At 41.3% G+C, this 23,521-nt stretch overlaps 1 protein-coding gene across 1 annotated transcript in view; it reads left to right on the top strand.

Moving 5' to 3' along the window:
- The window catches only part of tenm2a (teneurin transmembrane protein 2a), a 251,764-nt gene that overhangs the window by 159,380 nt on the left and 68,863 nt on the right, over positions 1-23,521 (top strand). Inside the window, exons 5-6 of the mRNA XM_059345574.1 lie at positions 13,397-13,603; positions 22,559-22,790. Of these exons, the coding sequence (XP_059201557.1) occupies positions 13,397-13,603; positions 22,559-22,790 (439 nt within the window). The remainder of the gene's footprint in view (positions 1-13,396; positions 13,604-22,558; positions 22,791-23,521) is intronic.

Here is a 23,521-nt window from a genome sequence, read left to right as displayed (position 1 = left end):
CGAGAGAGTGTTTGTGCAGAATGGGCGCACAAACAAGCGCTCCGAAATACACACTCAGGCATACACCTAGATGCACGGCTGCATGTGAAGTCCATCATCATGGGGACTTCCATATTCCTCTGAGTCAGCTGATGTCAGCTGATGCAAGCTGTGCTAATTGTAAGGCTGTGTGACGATTGCGTGTCCTTGCAGAAAAAAATAGATGGATATACATATGGATAGATAGACAGACTAAAAGCCACTACCTCTCTTTTATAGAAGCAAGGAATCCTTTATTATTTACATATTTTATCTATTGAGCCTCTTTTTATTGTTATTTTGTGTATCTTTGTAGTCTTTGCACATCTTTCTGTGGCTTTGTGTCTCTTTGTGGTCATTTTGTATCACTTTGTAGTTCTTTTTGTAGTGTTTCTTTGTCTATATACCCTTTTTGTAGTGACTTTGCATGTTTTTGTAGTTTTTTGTGTCTCTTTATGTTAATTTTGTATCTTTCAGTTGTAATTTTGTCTTTTTGTAGTTATCTGTCTTTTTGTAGCCGTTTTTTGTCCCTCTTAATCATTAACTTGTCTCTTTCTAGTCCTTTTGAGTCTCTTTTTAGTTGTTACGTGTCTATTTGTAGTTGTTTTTTGTCTCTTTATAGTGATTTTGTGTATCTTTGTAGTTGTCTTTTGTCTCTTTGTAGTTTTTTGTGTCTCTTTGTAGTTGTTTTGTGTCTCTTTGTAGTTGTTTTTTGTCTCATTGTAGTTATCTGTGTCTTTTTGTAGCCGTTTTGTGTCCCTCACAATCATCTTTTGTCTCTTTATAGTCATTTTGAGTCTCTTTTTATTTGCTTTTTGTCATCGTGCATTTCCTGATGCGTATGTGTCTCTTCAGGTGACATTTTGCAGATTGAGGCCAGTGGGTTCTCATTCATACTTCCGCTTTGGTTCAGCATCCATAGACACAGATAGTCTTGTACATGCAGTATATGGGGACGCAGAGTTTTTCTGTATGTTCGGTGAACACATAAACTCCATCAGACACCTATTCTGCTGAAGTGGGCCTCAGAGGTTTGTGACTCACCCTATTCCCATCACACACACACACACACACATACACATACACACATCCACTCAGCCATCCATGACCAATGCAGCAGCTACTTCAAAGAGCCGAGACATGCATGGTAATCTCCAATCGCTTCTCTCCACTCTCCTCTCTGCACACTCACAAACACAAACACACCCTCACGGGGAGGGAGGCTGGGAGATACTTGGCCAGATTTATGTTACACCCGTGAAAGTGCGCTGCGGAAGTTTGCGCTACACCTTTCATTCTGTTTGAGCTCGCAATCTGCAAGTAATTAACATCTGATTTACTGAGGCAGTAGCTAATAATGCAATCAGTGTTTGGGACAGCCTCCTAAGCATGATGAAGAGCTCAAAAGGTACAGTTCAGCAGCAGGATTTAGTCTGAGATCCAAAAACTTGAATTTTTTAATATGCAAAATGTCAATTCCATTAACTAAGCCCACAATTAAACTCTAACTGGGAGAATAAATTGGACGTCTATTATGATAAAATTGTAATAATGACCTATTTATTAAAAGGTTTGTAAAAGTAAGGCGATAATTAAGCCAGCTTCTAAGGAAAAAAACAGTATTTAAAAGTTGCATGAAAGAAAGACCCAGCATTATGTGGACGCCTCAACAAAAAGAAGTCTTTATAGTTCATTTTTAATGATCAAACCCTGCCCCATCTTTGGTGCAAGAGCAGAGTCACATGTTGTATTCATTTGTAACTCACTACATCTCTCCTGTTTTTGTCCTTAAACAAACTCACTGCAGCTGTCCTTCACACTCCCTCTGTTGTCACTGAAGCTATATAAAACAGGTTGAATAACTTTTTTCTTCTCTTTGTCACAATGACTTTTATTTAAAGGCGAGAATTATCCCCGTAACAATGGCCTTTGCAATCTGAAAGAACCTTTGTAAAAATCCAGGAGAATAAAAAACAGAGTTTCTGTATGTCGCCTTGTTGTGTTTACTGTTTGTGCACGTCTGCTTCAAATCTATGTGCACAAAAGCAAGAAGCACACAAGTTGTGACAGCAAAACTGCAGCTTCACGCTGCTGTGTCTCTTTGATGAATAACACACACACCTCTGAGGCACAGAATGTGTCAGAGCTGGCCGCAAAAGGCTCAGTAAATTTGGCCCAGAGTGTGGAGACTCCAGCCTGTTCACCTTGAGAGAGAGTGATGCTCAACAGTAAGCTAGTTAGAGGGAATACAATGTGGCTGTGTTCTGTGTTTTCCAGCTCTCCATCCTTTTTTTTTTTTTTTTTTTTTTTTGCTGCTGTTGCTATAAATAGAGGCAGTAGAACATCAAAGAGAGGAGAGGTTTCTCTCAGCAACAGGCCGCAGTACAGTCATTATCCACTGGCTCATACGTGTGCATGTGCGTGTGTGTGTGTGTGTGTGTGTGTGTGTGTGTGTGTGCGTGCGTGTGCGTGTATGTGCTAATCGTCAAAGGAGACACTGCTGACTCAGCCTCACAGGCTCACTGTCTCACACACACATGCTTCACATAATCTAACATCACACACAAAAAAAGGCTTCACTGAAATCACGTTTATTCATGAGATTACAATACAACATGCTATCTCTGACTGCACAAGGTCACAAACCGGCACATCCGAGAACCAAACAAATCCGGATCGCTTACCATCCCCCTCCCCTCTTTTTCCCGGGGGCTCTTCCTCCCTTTTTATTCTCCCTTACAAATTATTTTCTTTATTTTTTTTTCCTCTTTGTTTTTCTGGTTTTTTTTGTGCTTTTTGCGGAACTAGATTGTCATAGCAACCGCGGCAATTACCGGTTGTTTCAGCGGAGTGCCGCTATGTTGAATAGTTATCTGTGTACAGGCACCTGTGCATGTGTGCAAGCGTGTGCATCCGCTGTATGTTGGTACATTTCTGTATTCTGATGTGTGGCTGCACATGGTTTTATGCCTCTTTTCGTTATTCCGTATGCATTGGATTCTTGATGACTGCCGTTTTTGGAGACGTCGGTTGATTGTGGGTAATGTACAGTAGTTTTGCTTTTGCGTGAGTCTCGTCTCCCAAAATTTCCTGAAATGATCTCTGTCTTAAAATGCTAATACAGTTTGTCTGCTTTGCAAGTCAAAAAATAAAAGCACTTTCCACCCCCCATGTGTGTAGAATACATGACCAGGCAGTCGCTGAACCATCAGAGTGGAAATTAAGGGTGTTGTGAGTAGGTGTAGAAATGTATTTAAGCCTCCGTGACTCACAATTAAGTGCTAATTATTGAAGATGTTTTCTACATGATTTTTTATTTCTGGCCGAGCTCCTTTCCATATCCTTACTTACAGAACAATAGGGCTGTCCCGCCTTAATCTTTCTCGTCAACTTGAATTACTTAAACGTGAATAAATAAATAAAAAACGTATAAATCAATAAGTCTACCACTTATTGTTTACCACTAGGGGTCTCTCCATCAAAACATAACAAAGAATGGTGCAATTGCAGTAGATTTCCTTCAAACTATGCATTCAGAAAGTTTTTACCAGGAATAAGACCATCCACACTAGGTGATTTAAGCTGGTGAAAACAATGAAATAATACTGTGTTTTTCCGATGCAGTTTGGAACAGAGCAGAGGGGCTGCTAGCAGAGCTCCTGCTAAGATCAGCTCAGCCTGTTTGTCTGATAACTTAAGATCCAGACGCTACGGAGGTTTTTACCAGAAGCCACAGAGGTCTCCTCTTCTCCAAAACAAATTGATCTGTTCATTTGAACCCATAAAACCACTGCATAAAGCAGTTTCATGTTAAAAATCAGTGTTTCTCAGATGCAGTTGGACACGCTGAAGCCATTTCTCAGCTTGTTTTACTGATAACTCAATATCCAATTATTAAAATCCATCACCTGGTTGAGATATATAGTTAAAAATAACCAAAATCTAGTAAAGAAAGTGGTTTAAAACCGGATAAAAGTAAATTCATGACATTTTTAATTTCTGGCAGGCAACCACACACTGAGAATGTCCTTGATAAAAATGACACATCTCTGGTGGTTTGAAAATTGTTTAAAACATTTTTGGGTAATGTAACACAACTCCATATTACATATTAAACTCACTTATTTGTATGACAAGTAGGTGCAAATGTGGAATCAAATTTATGCTGAAGGACCTCGTGCTCTCCTGGCACTCCTCGCCTTAATCATGCAAACAACACGTCATCTGTATCATCATGTTCACATTTGTTCCCATGTCACAAAACTTTTTTTCTGCGAATGATTCAGTGGCATGGCAGATTGGAGGAAAAGCTCTTCCCAGCATTTTCACCCTGACAATTTCTGCACTGCAACATCTAAAAGCTTTCTCCAGTCGAGATAACAAACACACAGATATTGCTCTTCCAGATACAATATAAATCTAAGAGGGTCTTTCCAAGAAAGCTGCGAGCAGGTTTCTGTTGTTTTCTTAGTGTCTCCACTAAGTGCCAAGACCAAGTGCTATCTCCAGTCATCAAAGAGCTCGTCCATATTTCGCTCTCAACTCTCAAAAATATGGAAGTGGCCTTGCTGGTATCATAAAATTGACACACAACTATGTGAAACACTAGAATTTATGGTGAAAAATTGCTTTAGCCTCACCCTTAGATTTATTAAGAGGTTTTGTGCAGCTGCTGTCACTGTATTTTATCATTTGAATAACAAATTTGGAAATAATTGGCTGCCTTTTTTTTTTTAAAGCTTCAGCATCTATTCTGCGGCACGAAATGACTTCATTTTGTATGGTCCTTGTTGCTCCATTATTGTATTTTAAATCTCTTATTATTTTTGCCGCTGATTTATATTTTGTGTTTGTGCCCTTAAGTTTAAAATGCCTTTTTTTTTTCCTGACATGAAATTGATTTACAAAAAAGCATCAGGCAGCAGCAGCAGCAAAATGTATTGTTAAAGCACATGACTCACACACATAGACGGGTACTTCCCCACATTGCAGATGTGCTATTTCCAGCTGTGGCAGAGCATGTTCAAAGGTAATGGAAGGCTGAGAGCATGGGCCTCTCCCTGCACCTGGGGTTAAGGGTGCTTGCGTGTGCAGTTATGAGCGAGCGTATGTGCCCTCCTCTCCTTCCATCCGTGCGTGTGTGTGCATTTATGTGGGAGGAGGAGGCTATTTATTTTGATTGTTTTCAATGAGGGTCCAATGCGTAGAATCCATAACAATACCATCAATCCACAGCCGCAGCAACAACATGGATGTAATTTATATGGTAATGTAGACTCCATGGTTGCCCCAAGTTACGCAGTGGACATCTCTGACAATGGACAGCACAAGTGCGCTGCAGCATCCTAATGCTATATAGAGCCACACACACACACATGTGCACTTCCCAGCAACAGGGAGGCTTGTTTCAATTAGCAGACGGAGATAGATGCTGTGTTGCGTTTGTGCAAAGGTTGAGCGTATTGTTCGGCGTCAGCCTATGTCTGTCCTCATCTCTCCTCTCAAAAACAGCAACTTGAGTGGGGAACAACCTTCTAAACCAGATGTTAGGTTAAGTCTGGAGATGATCCGTTCGAATTCATGCCGCAGTTTTCTTTCATTGCCGTGCCATGTAACGTACTATCTCCCATTGAATGTACAATGCCACAACTCTCAAATGAGTTTTTGTAGAACAATCATGTCCTTGTGAATGTTCCCCTGGATGACACTCAAAGGACCGTCAATGAATCCATCATCACCTTTTTCTTTCTTTACAAAGTTCTGTTGATATTACCATACATCTGGTCCCTATTATTCCGATGCACTTTACATGATACGAGGGTCAAAGGATCTTCTTAAGAGGTGATTAATCATCACAGCCCTTTACTTTTGAATGGCCTCGACGTCATTGATTGCTACCTTCAGCAGGGGCAAGGTTTTTTTCATGATTGAAAAGATGGAAGGTCTTTGAGGTGTGCTGCCTTCATCTTTTCTTCTCTTTACTCCGCACATATATTTCTTTTTCCCTTTCAAAGAATTCAGTTTCTGAGAATCCTATTGTACACATCCCCTTGAGCTGAGTGCAATTTTCCATCTTTATAAGTCAGGTAACATTTTTGATTTTGTTTAAACTTTAATGTGTGCTACTTGAGATGAAAAGATAAGTTTTGTTATTTGCCAGGTACAATGCACAAAAACTGTTAGAGAGCAGGGCCGGCAAAAGTAATTATTTGATGCTGACGTCACGTTTGCATCTGATAAAATAAAACAATTTAAAAATATTAATGAATGAGAAACAAATTGCTTAACTTAATTTAACTCTGCATTGTTTCTGTTCTGCCTATACATTTATATTCTTGTCTGCAGTGCATTTAATTTAAATTAAAAATGTATTACCTTAATACTGTTAATGTCCACAGGTAATCGAAATAAACAAACTTTCTAAAAAATGAATAAATTAATAAATACAGTTTTAGTGCACTTAATAACAGCATTTATCAGCTGAGAACAGAATCTCCTTGTTTGTGAGAGAGAACAGACATTTGTTCAATTTACATGAATAAAAGATAAATAGATAATGTTAGTGTAGAGGCCTTCTCTGGTGTTGGCTCAGTGAAATACTACAATAAACATAATAATGGTCCTCGTCAGCGCACGGCCAGTTAATTGGCAGACCGATTTATTGATATACCGCTAAAAAATATAGCACATTTCACAGCATACACTCCAACATAAACGCAATCCAAGATATAATAAGTATAACAATCCAAGGTTGCAATTTGTTTCCTTGTTGAGGTGCCAAAATGGAAATGTGGATTTCTTCCTCGGACCATTAAAATGTGTGTGAAAAGGGGTCCATATGTGGGCATGTTGTGTGTAAATATTCAAGTCCTTTTCATGTTGAAGTCTCAATTGAACAAGATATGAGGCTAATTATGCCCATTTGACAATCAGGATCTAAAAAAAAATATAAAATGTAGATAAAAATCTGTGTCTTATTTGACAAGGAGTGACACTAAAACAAATTTTGGGCAAATATCAAAGTTTGTAGCAGGGTAAGATCAGACCAGACAAAACATGCATTTTCTCTCTTCAGAAAACTTTTAGATGCTTTGAAACAGATCGTTTAGGTGAAAATTATTCTTAACGGATGTAAAAATCACAGTAAAAATCTGTAAGTTCCCGAAATGTAATTTAATGCAGAAAGAAAATCACGAAATTATGCTGCGAGTGTGGATAGCACCTTCTTCCCAGCCGGAAGGCGTCTCCAGTCTCAGCTGCAGGCTGAGTGTGTGTGGGGGACCTGCCTGTTTGTATGGTAAGAGGCCTCCCATACATGTGGAGTGATGGAGTGATGCAGGCGTGATGAAAGAGGGAGGGAACGGAGCACGAGCCGAGGAGAGCTGTAGGCCAGAGAAGAACCCAGACACTCTGTTACACATCAAAGACAGAGCCAGTGATACAATCTTCTCTTTAGGCTGCGAAAGCTCAACTTTACTAATTAAAACAAGTCTGTTGAATCATCCTCTCATCTCTGCCGTTCCGTCTTTATCACTCATTTTTCTGCATGGGAAAAAGAAATGGAAAGAAAAATTGCATTCAAGGTATGAAGCGGGATGGAGTCAGACCATTCCTGGATAGGCTGCTGCATCCATTTGTTGCTTGCTCATACAGACAACAACAGGTGTGCATGTTGCCACCGTTGCGCTATATATGAAATATTAAAAAGGAATGAATAAGAGGAAAGAGGAGGCGAGGGTTTGACAAAAAAAAAAAAACGAAGCGGGGGGAACAGGAAGAGAGATGAGATTGAGGAGACAGACTGCACTGTATAGATAAATAGAGAAAAGGGCCCATTGTGTCAGCAGCTGTCATCACTAAATAGCCCTCAGATCACTGTCAGACACTATCACACATACACACACACACTCATATACTTCCACACGCACACACTGACTGACAGCTCCCCCTCAGTCCAACATCTGTGCTGACAGCAGCCATGGTAATGAGTCTCTGCATGTGCCAGCATGGGTGTGTCGTTTCTTTTTCCTCCCTCTTTTTCCCTGCGCACCGCTCATTCAATCATTCCACGTCTGCCTTATCTTGTTGCCCCCCCCCCACCCATCTCTCCCTCCCTCTCTCTCTCTCTCTCTCTCTCTTTCTCCCCTCTTCGTTATTTTTCCTAACAGAAGTGCGTGCTGATTGACTTAGCAGCATGAGCCACATGAGTAGCGACTAAATGACTGTAAAAGTTGCGCGGTAGATCGGGTCTTTGCCATCCAGGTGTAACTCACGTAGAGGTAGAGGTGTGTGTGTGTGTGTGGGGGGGGGTGTAGGTGGGAAGAGAGGGATGAAAGAAGGGAGAGATGAAGAGATGATGAATGGCTCTCGTTAGAGGGGTAATTTGTCTCTCCTTGTCTGACTGGGCTCCAGCTGTCGCTCCATCCCTCGCTCCACTCCACTCTCCTCGGCCTACCACTCCTCACCTCAGCCAGATGGGTGGACGGATGGACGGAGCGAGGCGGTAGGACGGGGGGGAGGGACAGAGGGACGGATAGAAATAGAGACAAGGACGAGGACAGAAGTCATTGAACAGTCAACAAGAAGATTTACGTCTGATGTATAATGCGGTGGCACAGTAAAGAATGGCTCGGTGGAGGAAATAATAGATTATACAAAGCTTGTACTGAGCTGATTCAATAGAGACGTACAGTAGCAGAGCAACAGGCGTACTTATATGAGTCATACGAGCAAGTCAAAGCCTGGTGCTCGCACAAGCTAATGATGTTTCTTTTTACATTGTAATGAAATCATCAAGGGATGCCACTAATGCCTGTAATACGGAGCCACAGTCTTTAGAAGCCTACTTTTTTCCCCCCATGATACACTTATTTTTCACACTAATCAACACTTGCGCGGGAACCTTAGATTCAAGGGAGTGAGAGACGGGCGCAGGGAGAGATGGATTGAGAGATGTATACAGATGGCCGGGGAGGCGGCTGAAGGATGGCATCGACACAAAATCGTCAAGAGAAACCCACGTGAGCTCATTGCTAAGTCTTTGTTCTAATAACACAAAGCAATTTCCACTGACCTTTCTCGAAATGTAGCGGGCAGAAATGACTGAGTTAAGGATGCCCCACAGCATAATTGCTAAGGAGATTAAAGTTCCCTTAATTGCTTTTGGCCAACTAGTGCAATTTTTCCTTTTTTGTAATTAAAGTGATTTAAAATATTAATAACCACACTGGCTGGCATAACCTCATGCGCACAAGCTCGCAGACACATAGTTGTGTACAATGAAAACAATTTAAAGGTGTGCAGCCACACACACACACACACACACACACACACATATGCAGACATTGCCTGTTGTCACCAATAGCCTCATTATAGGTGAAATATGCAAATAGCTGGATCCATACTCGCAATCAATTGAAGGAATTGACCGATTAGATCAATCGCTTTCCCCTCTTCCTTTTATTTTTTATTTCTTGCATGTGTCCGTGGCTTATTCCCTCTTTACCTCTTCATTACTTTTCTTCCTGCCCTCCATCTTCCACCGCTCAGTCCCCTCTTATTGCCTCCTCCCCTCCTAATTACCCTCCTCTATTGCTTTCTTCCCCGTTTTTTTTTTTTATTGCCAATAAGTTTTGTCAGCTCATATCTTCTGGACTGTCCTGTTTTCTCCGTCCTCTGCTCCCTCCATTCATTTCTCTCTCTTTCACCCTCCATTCCCCTGGTTACCCTCCCTCGACCTCGTTGCCCCCCCTTTCCTCCTCGTCTCTCTCCATCCGTCTCTCGCCATCCCTCCCCGCCTCCTCTCTCCTTTTCCCTCCTGTCGGACACAGTGTTTGCTTTGCCATTGTTTATCCATTTTTCTCTGTTTGCGCTGATGAGATTGACTGGACACACACACACACACACACACACACACACATACCTAAACAGAAGACAAGGCTGGCATCTCTCTGGGGTGTAGTTAACGTGGGGCTGTGGATCGATCCTAGCTCTGGTTTCCATGACGCAAAGCTCTAAGCTGGAGCAGTTTGGACAGCAGGACAGAGACATCACTCTGCCTCAGTTTCTATCAAATACATCTCTATAAAGCCACAGTGGCAGCTGGACTCCAATGTGTGTTTTTCTTGATTAATGTGCATCATTTTGAAGCAGCATAGATGGCCGAGCTAGCCAACAACTATGTCCAACCACTTTGTTTCTTAAATGATCCTTGCGTTAATCCTCCCGCCTCCTCCTCCTTCCTCACTCAGGTACAGTTTCCCTGATGCAAGCAATATTGCACCTAAAAAAAGCTCCTCATCTGTCATGGCCTTTACACATTCTGATTTCTATCAATACTCTGTGATGGGAAGGTGAATGCTGTCAAATTACAATCACAGCACATCTGTATTCTGCAGAACTGTCAGCAAGAAAAGAAGAAAAAGAAATAGTAGGATGATGAATGTTCTAGTCTTTTTCTTCAAGGTCTTTTCTTGTTCTTCTTCTTCCTGCCTGTTTTTCTGTTGTTGAAAAAGAAAAGTGGATCGAAAGAAGAAGATGAAGCGCCTTGAATCGTAACTCCTCTATTTTCCCGGTGAAAGAAAAAAGTGGTTGAAATTTGTAAAAACTCAGGACAAGCTCGCCTATTTTTAATTCGCCTGCTAACATTTCAACTTTGCAAGGTGAAGATAAAGGCATCAATAGGGAGGAGAATAAAGCCTTTATTTGTAAAGCTGTATTTGTATCACTGGCGCCCGAGGCTATCATTTTGATTGTGCAATCAGGAGAAAATAAGTGATTATCAGTGTGTCAAAGCGGCTTTGGTCGACTATAATTAGTAGTCGTAATAACCCGAGTCCTTCGGTGGATTGGCTGGACTCGGTGGCCTCATTCTTACCATATTGTTGATTGATTGAGCTGCAAATATGGCAGACATAATTATTCTATATTTTGAGCCGTCTCTAAATAGAATTTATTAGATTTGTCTTTGTCCTTGATTCCAAACCTTTGGAGAGTAGAGTGAATTCTCTCCATCCCTCTTTTCTCTCTCTGGTGTACGGGACAGCCTGATTGTGTCCACGCGTCCCATGGCTCACACTATTTAAAGACTTGGCTGTTAACTTTCTTTTGTCTCCCCATGTAGAGGACAATCGTACAATAGATGTAGGCCCTCACCAAAATCTCATTCCAACCGTTTGATTGAAATCAAGGCTGTGTCAAATTTGAAAGAGGAAACTCTCCCTTTTATAGACCAAAAGTTGAATTCGTCAGCATTTATTTGGTACTTTAATCAACTTTATTTGGTCTTGGAAGACTGGTAGCTCACGGTGGCTAACGTTAGCAAAGTTAAATAGATAATAAGGTTAAACTGACATTGACACTTTCAGCAAAACTTGCATATGGTTGTTTTAATTTATACAATAGCAAAAGAGATTCAGGAAAATGTAAAAATATTTTTCTTGGCAGTTTGGATGAAATAAATAATAAAATATTTGATGGAATTTTCAAAATAATAATTAAAATAATGATTAAAAAATATTTGCAGTTTGGATTAAATTAAAAAAAAATTAAAAAATCAAATATTCCACACAAAAAAATAATAATAATAATGAAAAAATATTGGCAGTTTGGATTAAATAAAATGATAAAAGTTTTTTTATTAAATATTCAAAAATTAAAACTGAAGGTCCCCAAATCAGTTAGGTTAAAAATGTTTACAGGTAGAATTAGTTAGAGCTTGAGTTAAACTGAGCAAAACTCTGTCATCAGGACTGAGAAGAAATAATAAACATGGTCGCCCATAAATTTAGAATAAAATAATATTTACCTCTTTCCATGAAATGATTGTGACAATGTGATTTATTCTTGACAGATACAGTGTATATCTTCTGAAAACGTTATTAATACATCTCTTCCAAACATATCACAATGAAAATGAAACCACAGTTACCAGAGGATTGTGTCTGAAAACAAAGCTATTCAAACTTTATGGGCAACCGTGTACTTAATAATGTATCCAGGAATACACAATACATATATCGAGCCAGTAAATTACCCAGCGATGATAGAAAATCATTATTATTATTTACTCTTCTCAATTTATAGTCCATAAAATATTGGTTGATAATATAAGGCAGAATTGCTTTGTGTTTTATCTGCAGATTTAGCAGCCATAAGCTTCTGGTTCTTTATTCTTGTATTTAATACATTGGCATGTTTGATTCTGATCATTTAATTTGAATTCTCACGCAAAGGGCTCCATAAAACATGTTTGTGACATTTTTTATTTAATAATAATAATAAAAAAGAACAGTAATTTGTTTTTGTTGTGGTAACAGTAGTGATGACAGTTCAATTTGTTTCGGTAAGAGCTGTGGAATATTAAACCTTCCTAACCCCCAGGTGTGCACGAACTACAGGTTATTAACTTATTTTTTACAATACAAAAATATGCACATATCAGTTATATTATCTGTATCCATGAGAAGTGATTTTTAAAGGTTACCAGCTGAAAAAATCCATCCATTTGTAGATGTATCCAGGAGACCTATGTGATTTTATCACTATATTGAGTCTCTGCAGCCTCAGCGAGCTTCTGTGTTTCTCTCCGAGCTGCTTTACATTGCTATGACCGGGGGCCTGTTCTGAGAAGCAACTTTACTTCCCAGTTCACTGGATAACTTTGCTGAGTACAACCTCCAGCAGGACTTTTTACAGAAACCCATTCTCCATATTTTTAAAGGGGTCGATTCACCCAAATTCCCCAAAAAAAGAACCCACAAAATCCCACCAGAAAATATTGAACAGCATCTTTTTTTTCCAAAAATAAAACATTCCAGTTACTCTGAAAGACACTGTCAACTGTTTTCACCAAAACTAGTTTTTATTTCATAGAAAACTGTTGACATTGACGTTCCTTTGATTCCAATTCATCTCCATGGCAACCAGATGTGTGAGATGAATTTATTTATTTTTTATGAAAATATGTAATTTGGGTGAATGGACATGAGCTTCAACAATGATTAGATTTTTGAATTGCCCATTTTAATATTTTATTAATTATAAAAGATATATACATTTATTTATTAAAATGGTAAAATAGTACCTAGTACTAATGCTGTTTTTAGCCAAATCAACACATTTTTCACTTTTTTCTGCCATTTTATGAAACAATTAATCAATAGAATAATCAACAGGTTAACCATTAATTAGTGTAAGTTGCAGCCACAGAATTCAGCTTTTTAGTGATTCTGGTTTTGCTGAGCAAACTGATCCAGATTGGTCAGTAAACCTGCCTGGGAGCAGGCCCCTGTGTCACTGTCAGCCATTGCCATCTGTTTTGTCTAACGCGCCCCCCCTCCCTCCTTCTCCCCCCTCTTTCTCTCCCTCCATCCTCCAGGTCGCCCACTCCCTCCAACCTCTTCCTCCTCCCTGCTCCCTCCGTCCCTTCCGTCCTCCTCGTCTGCCCCCCACCACCCCTCCCCCGGCCCGTCTCCACCGATCAGGGAATGCCAGGTGCCCCTGCTGGAGAAAAACTCCACCCACTCTCACCTGGAGCCCCATCCGGATGACTCGTACTTGCTTCGGGCCCAGCCCTCCTCCACGGGTAAGAGCGAGCTCCCCATTCACCCACCCTCTTCTCCTTTCATTCATTTTTTTTCTACATCAACATGTCATCCATCACCTGGGTCGCTGCTCTACATCATCATGTGTCCATTTCCTGATCTGATTTAGTTGCTGCTCAGTAAAATGCCAGGCAATCCTTTCTGCTTTAATTCAATGTCACATCTTGGGGTTTTTTAGCCATTTGGTTTCTGCTTTTAAGCATTCCTCCAAAGTCAGCATTTGTTTGCATGACTGGGAATCAAACCAAAGGAACTGAGGCAATTATTTACACTGTGAGAGATCATAAAATATGCAGTAAGAAATTTAAGATAGATATTGATTGTGATCATGGTTAATTAAGGATATTAATGGTTCTATTAGAGGGGAAATAAATCATTTGATGGATCTTTACAGATACATATAAAATGTATTTATATTTTCTAGATCACCCAGTATACAATTTGTGTGTGTGTGTGTGTGTGTGTGTGTGTGTGTGTGTGTGTGTTAAGCCAGAGAGACCAATATAGATCCATTTTTGTCTTTTATAGGAAAAGACAGGGGTCTTTAAGGGGAGATTAAAGATTAAAGATTTCTTTGATGTCACTGCATGAAGCATGCAATGAAATTGAGGTCATATAGATGCGGTTCATATAGAAGTGTCGTACATCATCTGAAAGCTGAAAACCTGAAGATTAATTTGGGAAGCGCCGTAGCACTGTGTGTCAAGTTTTTCGAGTCAAAACTCTATAATGAACCCCCGCCCATTCTAAGGGCTTATATATAACCTAAATATAACAATTGTTGACCACACAATCCATAAATCCTTCCAAATGAATAATAATAAGACACCAAGACCTTAAGGGACACCATAAAAAATCTATGCTGTAATTTGGTATCAAAAACATTTGACACGCGAAATCACTTTGGTGATTTCTGCAAGAATTGTATTTTTTGGCTACTGGATGGTGAGCACTTCTGTTCTACTATGAAACCCTCTTATTGCCGATATAATACAAGAACATCTGCATGGTTGCTGTCTCAAACTGCATGGGATTAGCATAAAGTGGGTATGTCTGTTAAGGAGAGGCTTTTGGGTACCCATTAGTGGTTAAATGTATCATGTTTTTTATGTTAAATCTCGACCTGAAAAGTAACTAAAGCTGTCAGCTTAATGTAGTAGAGTGAAAAGTACAATATTAACCTCAAAATGTAGTGAAATAGCATTTTTAAGTTACATAAAATGGAAATACTCAAGTAAATCAATCAAAATTGTACTTAAGTACAGTACTTGAGTAAATTACTTTCCACCACTGGTACCCATAGAGCTAAATTTAATTCAGATATCTTGAGGTCAGAGGTCAAATGACCCCTTCTTTTCCCCTTTCACTAAAATTTAGGCTAACATTGGAGCATTATTTTTCCCTTTTGCTATTGTTGGTATCAATGGATTCTTTATACTCGATTCTCTAGTTTCATATGAAGCAAGTCTTCTAGCTTGAAAACAGAGCCTCCTACAGCTTTTGTTGGCTTGGATCACTGTCAGTCCTGTGGGTCACAGAGAGTTAAAGACTTGTGTGAAATAGTGAACTTTTATGCTGAATATTCCAGCTGTTTTTGAAGAAGCATAATCAAGAAGTAACATGAAAGAACATCAGAAAACACATTTCTGTTCTCAAACTTGACTTTTTTTGTTGCTCACGTAACAAAAAAGCGCATTTGGAGCCAACAATTGGTAATCTCTTAATGGATTACATTTTAAATATAACCCTCCCACCTTTGTCAACTGTTGCCAGAAAACAATGATGCAAGTGAAAGCAACCCCTACACTCTGCAGAGCGCAGATTGGTTGCCAGTGAGTAGGTGTGTTTGTACTTATTTTCCATATGACATTAATAATCCAGCGGAAAGTGAAAGGTAAGGGGATGATGAATTTTAAGTGCCGGCAGGAGGATCAGTGGTGCAAAGACAAACTAGTTAGTTTCTCTGGCTGTAAGCTTTCTCTTTCATCATTGGACACTCTCTTGTTGGCTGTTACAGGCCCTGTGTGCTTATATCAGCACCTCACAACAATTCTTCTCCTCCTGTGATGAGTTTGTTCATAAGCATACGCATTTATTCTCAACAATTAGCTTCTGTGGGCCAAGTCTGCCTGCCTGCCTGCCTCTCCGTCCCTTTCCCGCTCGCTCCCCTGTTTCTCCATTCCTCTGTGCATCTGCACTTGTAATCAGCAGATATATTTAGCAGAGGCCTGATGGGAGGGAAGAGGGGTGGGCAGAGAAGTCCTAATGTGATTTTTGGTGGAATACAATCTATTGTTAATGGCGTTAGGCTCTCCTTTGATCCAGTATAAATCTTCATTAGGGAAGGCCTGGGTCCCAGGTTCAAGAGCAACGTGATTAGGAGGCTTTTAAAATGACGTTACATCAGCCTTCTAATTGGTTTACTGTTTGCTGGGGCAACATCAATCATTAGCCCAGTAACCGCACAGCAAATAAATTCACTCTGCCACTGACACCCTAATGGCAGACACTGGCAAAGAGGGAGAGTGAGGCTCGCAGGCACACGCTCTCTTTCTCTCATTCTTGTTCACATACACCCACACTTTCTGTTCTGGGGCTTCTTTTCAGTCTCTGCTGAGCATGTACACACAGAGACGGCGAGCAAGAGAGACAAAGAAAAAAAAACACACAAAAAAAACAACAGAGAAGCAGGAAAAGAGGCGCAAAGAGGCAAATGGGAGCAGAGATAGAGAAAGCCAAACTTTGACTTTTGAAGTTGTTTAATGAGACATCTTGCATGAAAAAATCAAAAAGGGGAGCGAGAAAGAGAGAGGGGGGGGGGACATCCAAAGAGCAGAGCAGTAAAAATAGATGGAGCAAGCGACTGAAAGGGAGGCAGAAACCACGAGACATGAGGAGTCAAAGAGACAGTGGGAAAAAAGGGTGGATGTGAATAAAGAAGGGGTAAGCTGATGAGAGCTTAGAGGGTGAAAGAGAGATATTTGGATGGAAGGAGAACAACATTGAGATGAAATTGCAAATTGCCACGTTTCCCAGCCAGGACTGCTGATCTAATGGGTGCAGAGAGAGTCCTTGGCTTTGGGCGTCCATTAAAATCGACCTAAATGAGTTTAGAGTGGCAGTCTGGCACTGCATAAACACACCCTGGCATGTAGGAAGTCACAGGAACGGCTGCACGGAAATAAAACACCTATAACCGGCGACTGTTTATGCATGTGCTTGTGTGTGGCTGTCTGTGTGAGTTTTGTGTGGTCCTGTAGAGAGTGGACGCTGGGCAGGAAATGAGCCTTACCAAGCCAGGCAGAAACTGACCACAGCGAGATAATCCTCAGGAAGCTGCATGCTGTTTGTATGTGTGACTTTTTGCGTGTGTGTGTGTGTGTTCCTGTAAAGTAGTCCACCATTACCTAAGCTAACAGGTGGACAGACATGACTTGTGTTCCTAGTGAAGCGTGACAGGTGAATGGGAACGGAACGGTGTTGCCGAGGATTGGCTGGGAATTGGGTCTGCGAGTGTTTATATGGGAATACTGTCTGGCTCGGAGCACCTGTCTGGGAACGCTCCCCCGGAACGCCGGGAGAGCTGAGACGGCCAAACGGAGCGTAGCAGATCGCTCCTGGAAAGAGCTAGCGTTAGCGATGTCTCTGGCCATTCATTATGCATGGGGGATGCTAAGCTATTTATAGCTCAAGCCTCCTCTAAAGTGGCTAGCTATCTGCTGCCAGGGAAGCCACCTCAAGTCACTGCTGAGGCAATGAATGTTTAATGGCTTTGTTGAAACAAATCTACAGAAACAAAGGCAGAGCAAAGATGCGTCGCCTCCTTCTGCACTAATGTTATTCTTCCTAATGGTGCTTATGTAAGGGTGACATTTGCGTAACAGTGGGATGATTTGTGTGTGTGTATGTGTGGTTATATGCATCTGTGTGTGTGCGTGTGGGTGAAATGCACGCGTGCATTTCTGCTCATGGAGACTGTTTGTTTTTGGCTGAATTTGATGACTCTTCTCTAGCGGATTATTGCCTCCTAATTAGACAGAGATGACTAGCCAAGGCAGAGGCGGTGTGTGTGTGTGTGTGTGTGTGCGCCTGCATGTGTAAATTTATGTCTTTAACTTTAGCTAGTGTGCCTGCATGTGTGTATAATAAAGCCTATGTGCAAATGGAGCCCCCTTTTCGTCGGCATGTGTGTTGGTGTTTGTATGCTTCTAGTTTCACCTCGAGCTCTCCTTCCATTGTGCTCCGAGCTCTGAGAAGAATGACAAATGAGGAGCATGTGACATTCTCAGGCAGAGGACATATGAAGCAGCAGCAGCACATGGGAATATACCACCTTAAAACACAGCGAGCATAGCAATTAGCTCGGAGAGAAAGGTGCATGAAAAACAATGAAGGGTGGCGCGGGAAAAAGAAGGATAGAAGCAGTGGAGATATGGGGCGTGAAATAAAGAGATGGAGAGACAGAGGGAGTGGGAAGGGCAGAGGGAGGGTAGGGAGCTCAGCCCTGCAATGATCCCTTTTTAACTGCTGAATGGGCATTTCTATCCTGCACACACATACACACACACACATAGATGCACATCCTGCCCTGCGACTTTTTCTCCGTTAACCACAGAAAATGTCAATAAACAGTTTGCCCATCCAGGGCTGCAAAACAAACTGCCTTGGTTTGGTTCCCACTGCCAGCTGGCCACACACACACACACACACACACATACACACTGTGAGATTAATATGGTGTGGCGAGCCCCTGCCTCTTCTGCAATGTGTGTGCGCAGTGTGCTTTACAGGGGGAAAGGCAGGTTAGCAGACAGGCTAATGCTCCTCTGCTGAATGAGGCTCCTTTGAATTGGCGGGCATAATGAACTTCCAGGGATTAGCCCCAGCCAAACCCACCAGCTTACAGCTATAGTCCCCCACTCTCCAGTCGCAGGGGACCTTGGACAGAATAAAGTGGGTCAGGCTTCAACAGCAGTCAGAAGGGCCTCCACATAGAAAAAAAGTGTCTGTGAAAACAAAACGGAGAGAATCTTTTCACCATCGCTGTTTACTCACGCTGCTGAGTGAAAGAGAGAGGAAAGAAAGGAGGGAAAGATAAAGTGGAATAAAATGTGATCTGCTTGGCTGCTCCCTAATTGCTCTATTTCCTCACCACATGTTTTGTCTTTTATCAGACCGGGTTCCTGGTAAAAACGGTTGTTCCTATTAGCCTACCTGCAGGTTGTACTTCAGCAACCGGACAATTCATCTGACTAAGTCCCCTATCTTAATTTATTGGAGCCATTTAGCAGCTCTCTTGTTAGTATGCACTCCCTCTGTTCCAGTGGTTGGTCAGATTTGTTTTTTCTGTGGCCAAAATAATCTGCGGTTTTCTTTTTTATGTGGATAAAAAACGGCCTTGTACCTACTCGGCCTCGCTTCTCAGGCGGACCCCACATTTTGTTTGTTGTTTCTCCTGCCGAGCTCTAAGGTTTATTTTTTTATGGATTTGAAGTCAACGTAAAAAATGAATTTCTTTGACATCACTTCTGCTGTGCTGTAGCAGAAAAAAAGAAAGCAATTTGTCTCTGATCATAAATATTTTGCAGCATAGCCAGAGAGACTTTTTTCTTTTTTCTAAAACTTCTACGAAGTGAAGAATAAAAAAATGAAAGCGATGTTTTTGGACAGCTGTGTGTTTGTACAATAACAACAGTTAACATCAGTAATGAGTCGTTTATGCACTTTATTCTTCAAATATTGATTCAGTGCAGAATAAAAGAAACAATTGCTTTCTATCATGTAACAATTCACTTCAGCTAACCTGACAGTACGTGACAATCCTGGCAGCCCCAGGAGGCTATAAAGAGAGTAAATGCATAGAGTTACAACCAGTACTTTTCTCAGCATTTACATTTTTCTGACATTATCTGGAGACATTTAATAGAATTTGCAGCTGTATGATAGATAATAACATTTCATCTCTTTCTTTGAAGGGAAATGTTAAAATCTTTATTACAAAATATGCTCAGCAACAGCACAGGATATGACTGTCCCTGTGTAACAATGTGGTGGCTGGACGGTTGAACTCTCCCACTGGTGCAGGGTGCCTACGAGTTCACACACACACACACACACACACACACACACGCACACACACATACACACACACACACACACTTGAAGATACTCGCGCACACCCACACACACTCAAAGGTTCATAGAAAACGAAGGCTAAAAAACCATGTATTCCTCTTCCATACAAGGTGTGCCATATATTATTCATCCGAATTTGAATGAAAAAACTGTTCAATATTTATAGCGGGAAAGTGAACAAAGGCGAAACGTGTGCATTTTTTTGTGCGCAGATTTAAACATGGGAGACAGCAGGGTAGTGTGTGAGCATGGAGTGCCTACTTTTATTTTGTTATCACTTGGACTGTGTGTCCATGCCTTCATGCATGCGTGCAAAGCTTATTTTTTTTGCCACTGTATGGCTCTGTGTGTCTTGTGTGCATTACTGCTAGATAAAAGTACTTATGCAGATAGGGTGTAGTAGGAGCTATTTCACATTTATAGGGGCATTGCAGAGGGGGGAAGTCAAGTCAAATTTATTTATAAAGTGCTTTTAACAAACAAGATTTATCTCAAAGTGCTTTACATCTCAGCAAAGGACACAAACAAAATGCAAATAAAAGCAAGATGAAAGAGAGGGAAAGAATCCTCAAGAAAGAATGAGGCTACATAAAGAAGAGAAGGCGGCGGAGGAGGAGGAAAGAACCAGAGATAAAACTCTCTGCATACCTTAATATCAATTTACACTCTGCATGTATGATGCAAGAGTTCCACTTTTCCTGCAGGTGTGTCACTGCATGTTTGTTTGCATATGCAAGTGTGTGCACGCATGTTTGCGTGCCGGTGTCTCCCAAGAGCATCTTTGCATGTGCAAACAGATGTTTTGTGTCGTTCCTGTGAAGCAGGGGTCAGGCCCCCTCCATCTTTCTCTCGTCTCCTTCCGCCTCTTCCGCTATTCTCTCCTTTCACGAGCATCTGTTCTTCAGGGCCATGCGGGTGACACCTGCGTCCCAGTGGCGGCGCGGAGGAATCAGGTCACCTTACAAACTGGTCGCCATTACAGTTGCAGCAGGAGCGAGGCAACTCGCTGCCCCCTATATGCTTTAAACAGCCAACTATGAGGAAGGAAAGAGGGAAAGTTAATACACTTTATGCCAGACTGTGTAGAAATAATGGACATAGTCACCATGATTTCACCCATCTTTGGACTTTTGAAGCCTTGAAATAGGCACTTTGGGCATCACCATCTTTTTTTGCAACCAGCAAATGTGCAGAAAGATGCTTATTCAGGTCAGAGTTGGAGGGTAGAAAGTCCTTATTACATTTTCAGCTTCCAAGGCTCATTTTCTCATTGACATCTATACAATCTGACTTCTTTTTGCCAACAGAGTCGCCCCCTGCTGGCCGTTTGGAAGAATACAAATTTAAGGCACTTCCACATTGCCTTCACTTTTCAGACCAGGTGGTTGCAGCTCATCATGTCCAGATTTATTTATAGGAGGTGGATGCTGTGTGCTCTATTCTCATTTATGCCTGTCTCTTGACCGACAAATATTAAAGCAGAAAGCGAACAGGAGAGTGCGATACATCCACCCGTCTCTCTTCCTCTCACACACTGTTTCATTTCTTATCTAATTCAAGAGGAGATGACAAATGTAGGAGGGCAGGTGTGATCACGCAGCTTGACAAAGCAGTTGCTGCTGTTGTTTTCACCCCACACGTATGTGTGCATATGTGCACTTACTCCAATCTTTTGATCAGCATGAGCAAGGCAATGTGCAAACAAACACAATCATCATAATGTATTCGCCGCTCAGATGTGTAAAATAATGATGAAAGTGCACTGTGTAGTATTGATGAAAGAAAAAGCAAACTGTTTTGTAAAGCCAGGATTCAAAGCCAATCGTAACATCAATAACTGTGTGTTTTGCAAAAAAATCCAACATTTCCATTCAGACCACATTACAGTAAAGGTGTGGACGATTTATTTTGACATGTGAAAGGATTTTTGACCTCTTTTTGATCAGCTGTGCTTCGAGTACATGCAGCTGTCAATGTGTGAACAAAAGTATGCTAATGCACAAGAAGTGATGGAACTGTGTCAAGCTCTCCTATGCTGTATAGTATGTGGTTTATTGATTTTTCTGTACAAACCCACACACAGACACATACACACACACATGCCCTAGACAGGCTCACATCCCCCCACTGATTCACAGAGAGAGAGAGACAGAGATAGAAAGGTGATGTGTGAATGGGTGTTCTTGTCTGAGTCATCCGGCTTTGTTTTTCAGCTCTCTCACTCAACAGTCCATTAGCTCAGAGTTGGAAGGGCTGGTATTGGATTCTAGCTGACATGTTCCCCCAAGTCTGAGAGCAAGAGATGAGGGCACACGCTGTGCGGAGTGCTCTAATACTGCTCTCTCTCACACACACACACACACACTTTCTCTCAGTTGTGAAAAAGAAAACAAGAACGAAAGAGTGAAAGTGAGAGAGAGGAAGAATTGGCTTAAAAATAGGATGGGAAAAACCTAGAAAAATGTGAAAACATGATGATCAAGTTTCACATATCTATTTAGCTGGAATTTCTTGCTAAATAAGTTATCGACCATTTGGAAAATATGACACCTACTCTGACAAAATGATTGCCGACACAAAAATAGCACATAATGGAATAATGTTGGAAGTTATTTGCTAGCTGAAAAGGTTGACTTTTTTTGGCATACTGAGAAGTAAACACTAAATATCAAATAGCATCTCTGTCCTACATTTGTAGCCTCTTGGAATTAAATCTTTCCCTCCCTTCATTTCAAACTCTCTTTGATTTCCTTCACAAAGAAGTGTGGCGCTTAAATTTTTCTGTGTTTGTCTCTTTCCAGGGGCTGCCAACCACCACAGTCAGACCACGCTACGGCCTCCACTGCCCCCTCCGCACAACCACCACACCTTATCCCATCAGTCTGCCAACAGCCTGAACAGAAACACCCTGAGAGGGGGCCGCAACCCCATTCACGCCCCCGCTCCGGGCACTGGAGACGGGCCGACAACCCCGGAGTCGGTCCAGCTGCAAGACAGCTGGGTTCTCAACAGTAACGTCCCGCTGGAGACCAGGTCAGAGGAGATATGTTCCCTTTAGTATTCTTTTTCTCCATTTTTTTTTTCCAGTTGACATGTTTACCTGATGCTAATATCTCGAGCTGCTTCCAGTAAGCACAGCAGTGGAATGAGTCTTGAGTAATCAATAGTGAGAAATGAAAGGTCAGAGGCATGCTGCTTCAACAACATTCCCGTGAGCAAAGAGTGATGGTGTCGGAGAAATGCTTGGAGAGAAAATAAGAGCTGAGGAGGATGAACAGTTGACTCACTCCGACAATCATAGAGTTTGTTACAGTTATGGTTTCAGGAATAGAGACTCACCCAAAGGAAGCAATCTTCTTAGTCACCTTGGTACAGATCTCTGTAAGGCCAGTGTAGGCCAGCTAATAGCACGACTCATACTGCCTATACTCAACATGTACCTACTGCTTTCTGCATGTCTGCCCTTACTAACAGACAGTTCAACACAGTCACATGACTCTATCACATGACTGACAGCCAGTGTCTGACCTTGCGATTGGCTATAGTTTTGCCAACTTGCCAACTTTCTTGCTAGATTAAGTGAGTTTGCAGAACCTTTGCAGACTTTATTGCTAAAAAAGCAACCAGCAACAAATGTATCAGCTTTATTATTTGAATAAATTGACCACATATTGGGAAACTAAGAGGTTCCTTTCTGAGAAGACATTAAAACGTGACATATTTACAGCTTCTAGTCTGGCTCAAAATCTCAGCAGTTGTACAGT

The sequence above is a fragment of the Centropristis striata genome, chromosome 12, assembly GCF_030273125.1.
Source record: "Centropristis striata isolate RG_2023a ecotype Rhode Island chromosome 12, C.striata_1.0, whole genome shotgun sequence".
Classification (NCBI taxonomy): Eukaryota; Metazoa; Chordata; class Actinopteri; order Perciformes; family Serranidae; genus Centropristis; species Centropristis striata.
Note: the sequence above shows the minus strand (reverse complement) of the source record. Positions and strands in the feature narration are given on the sequence as shown.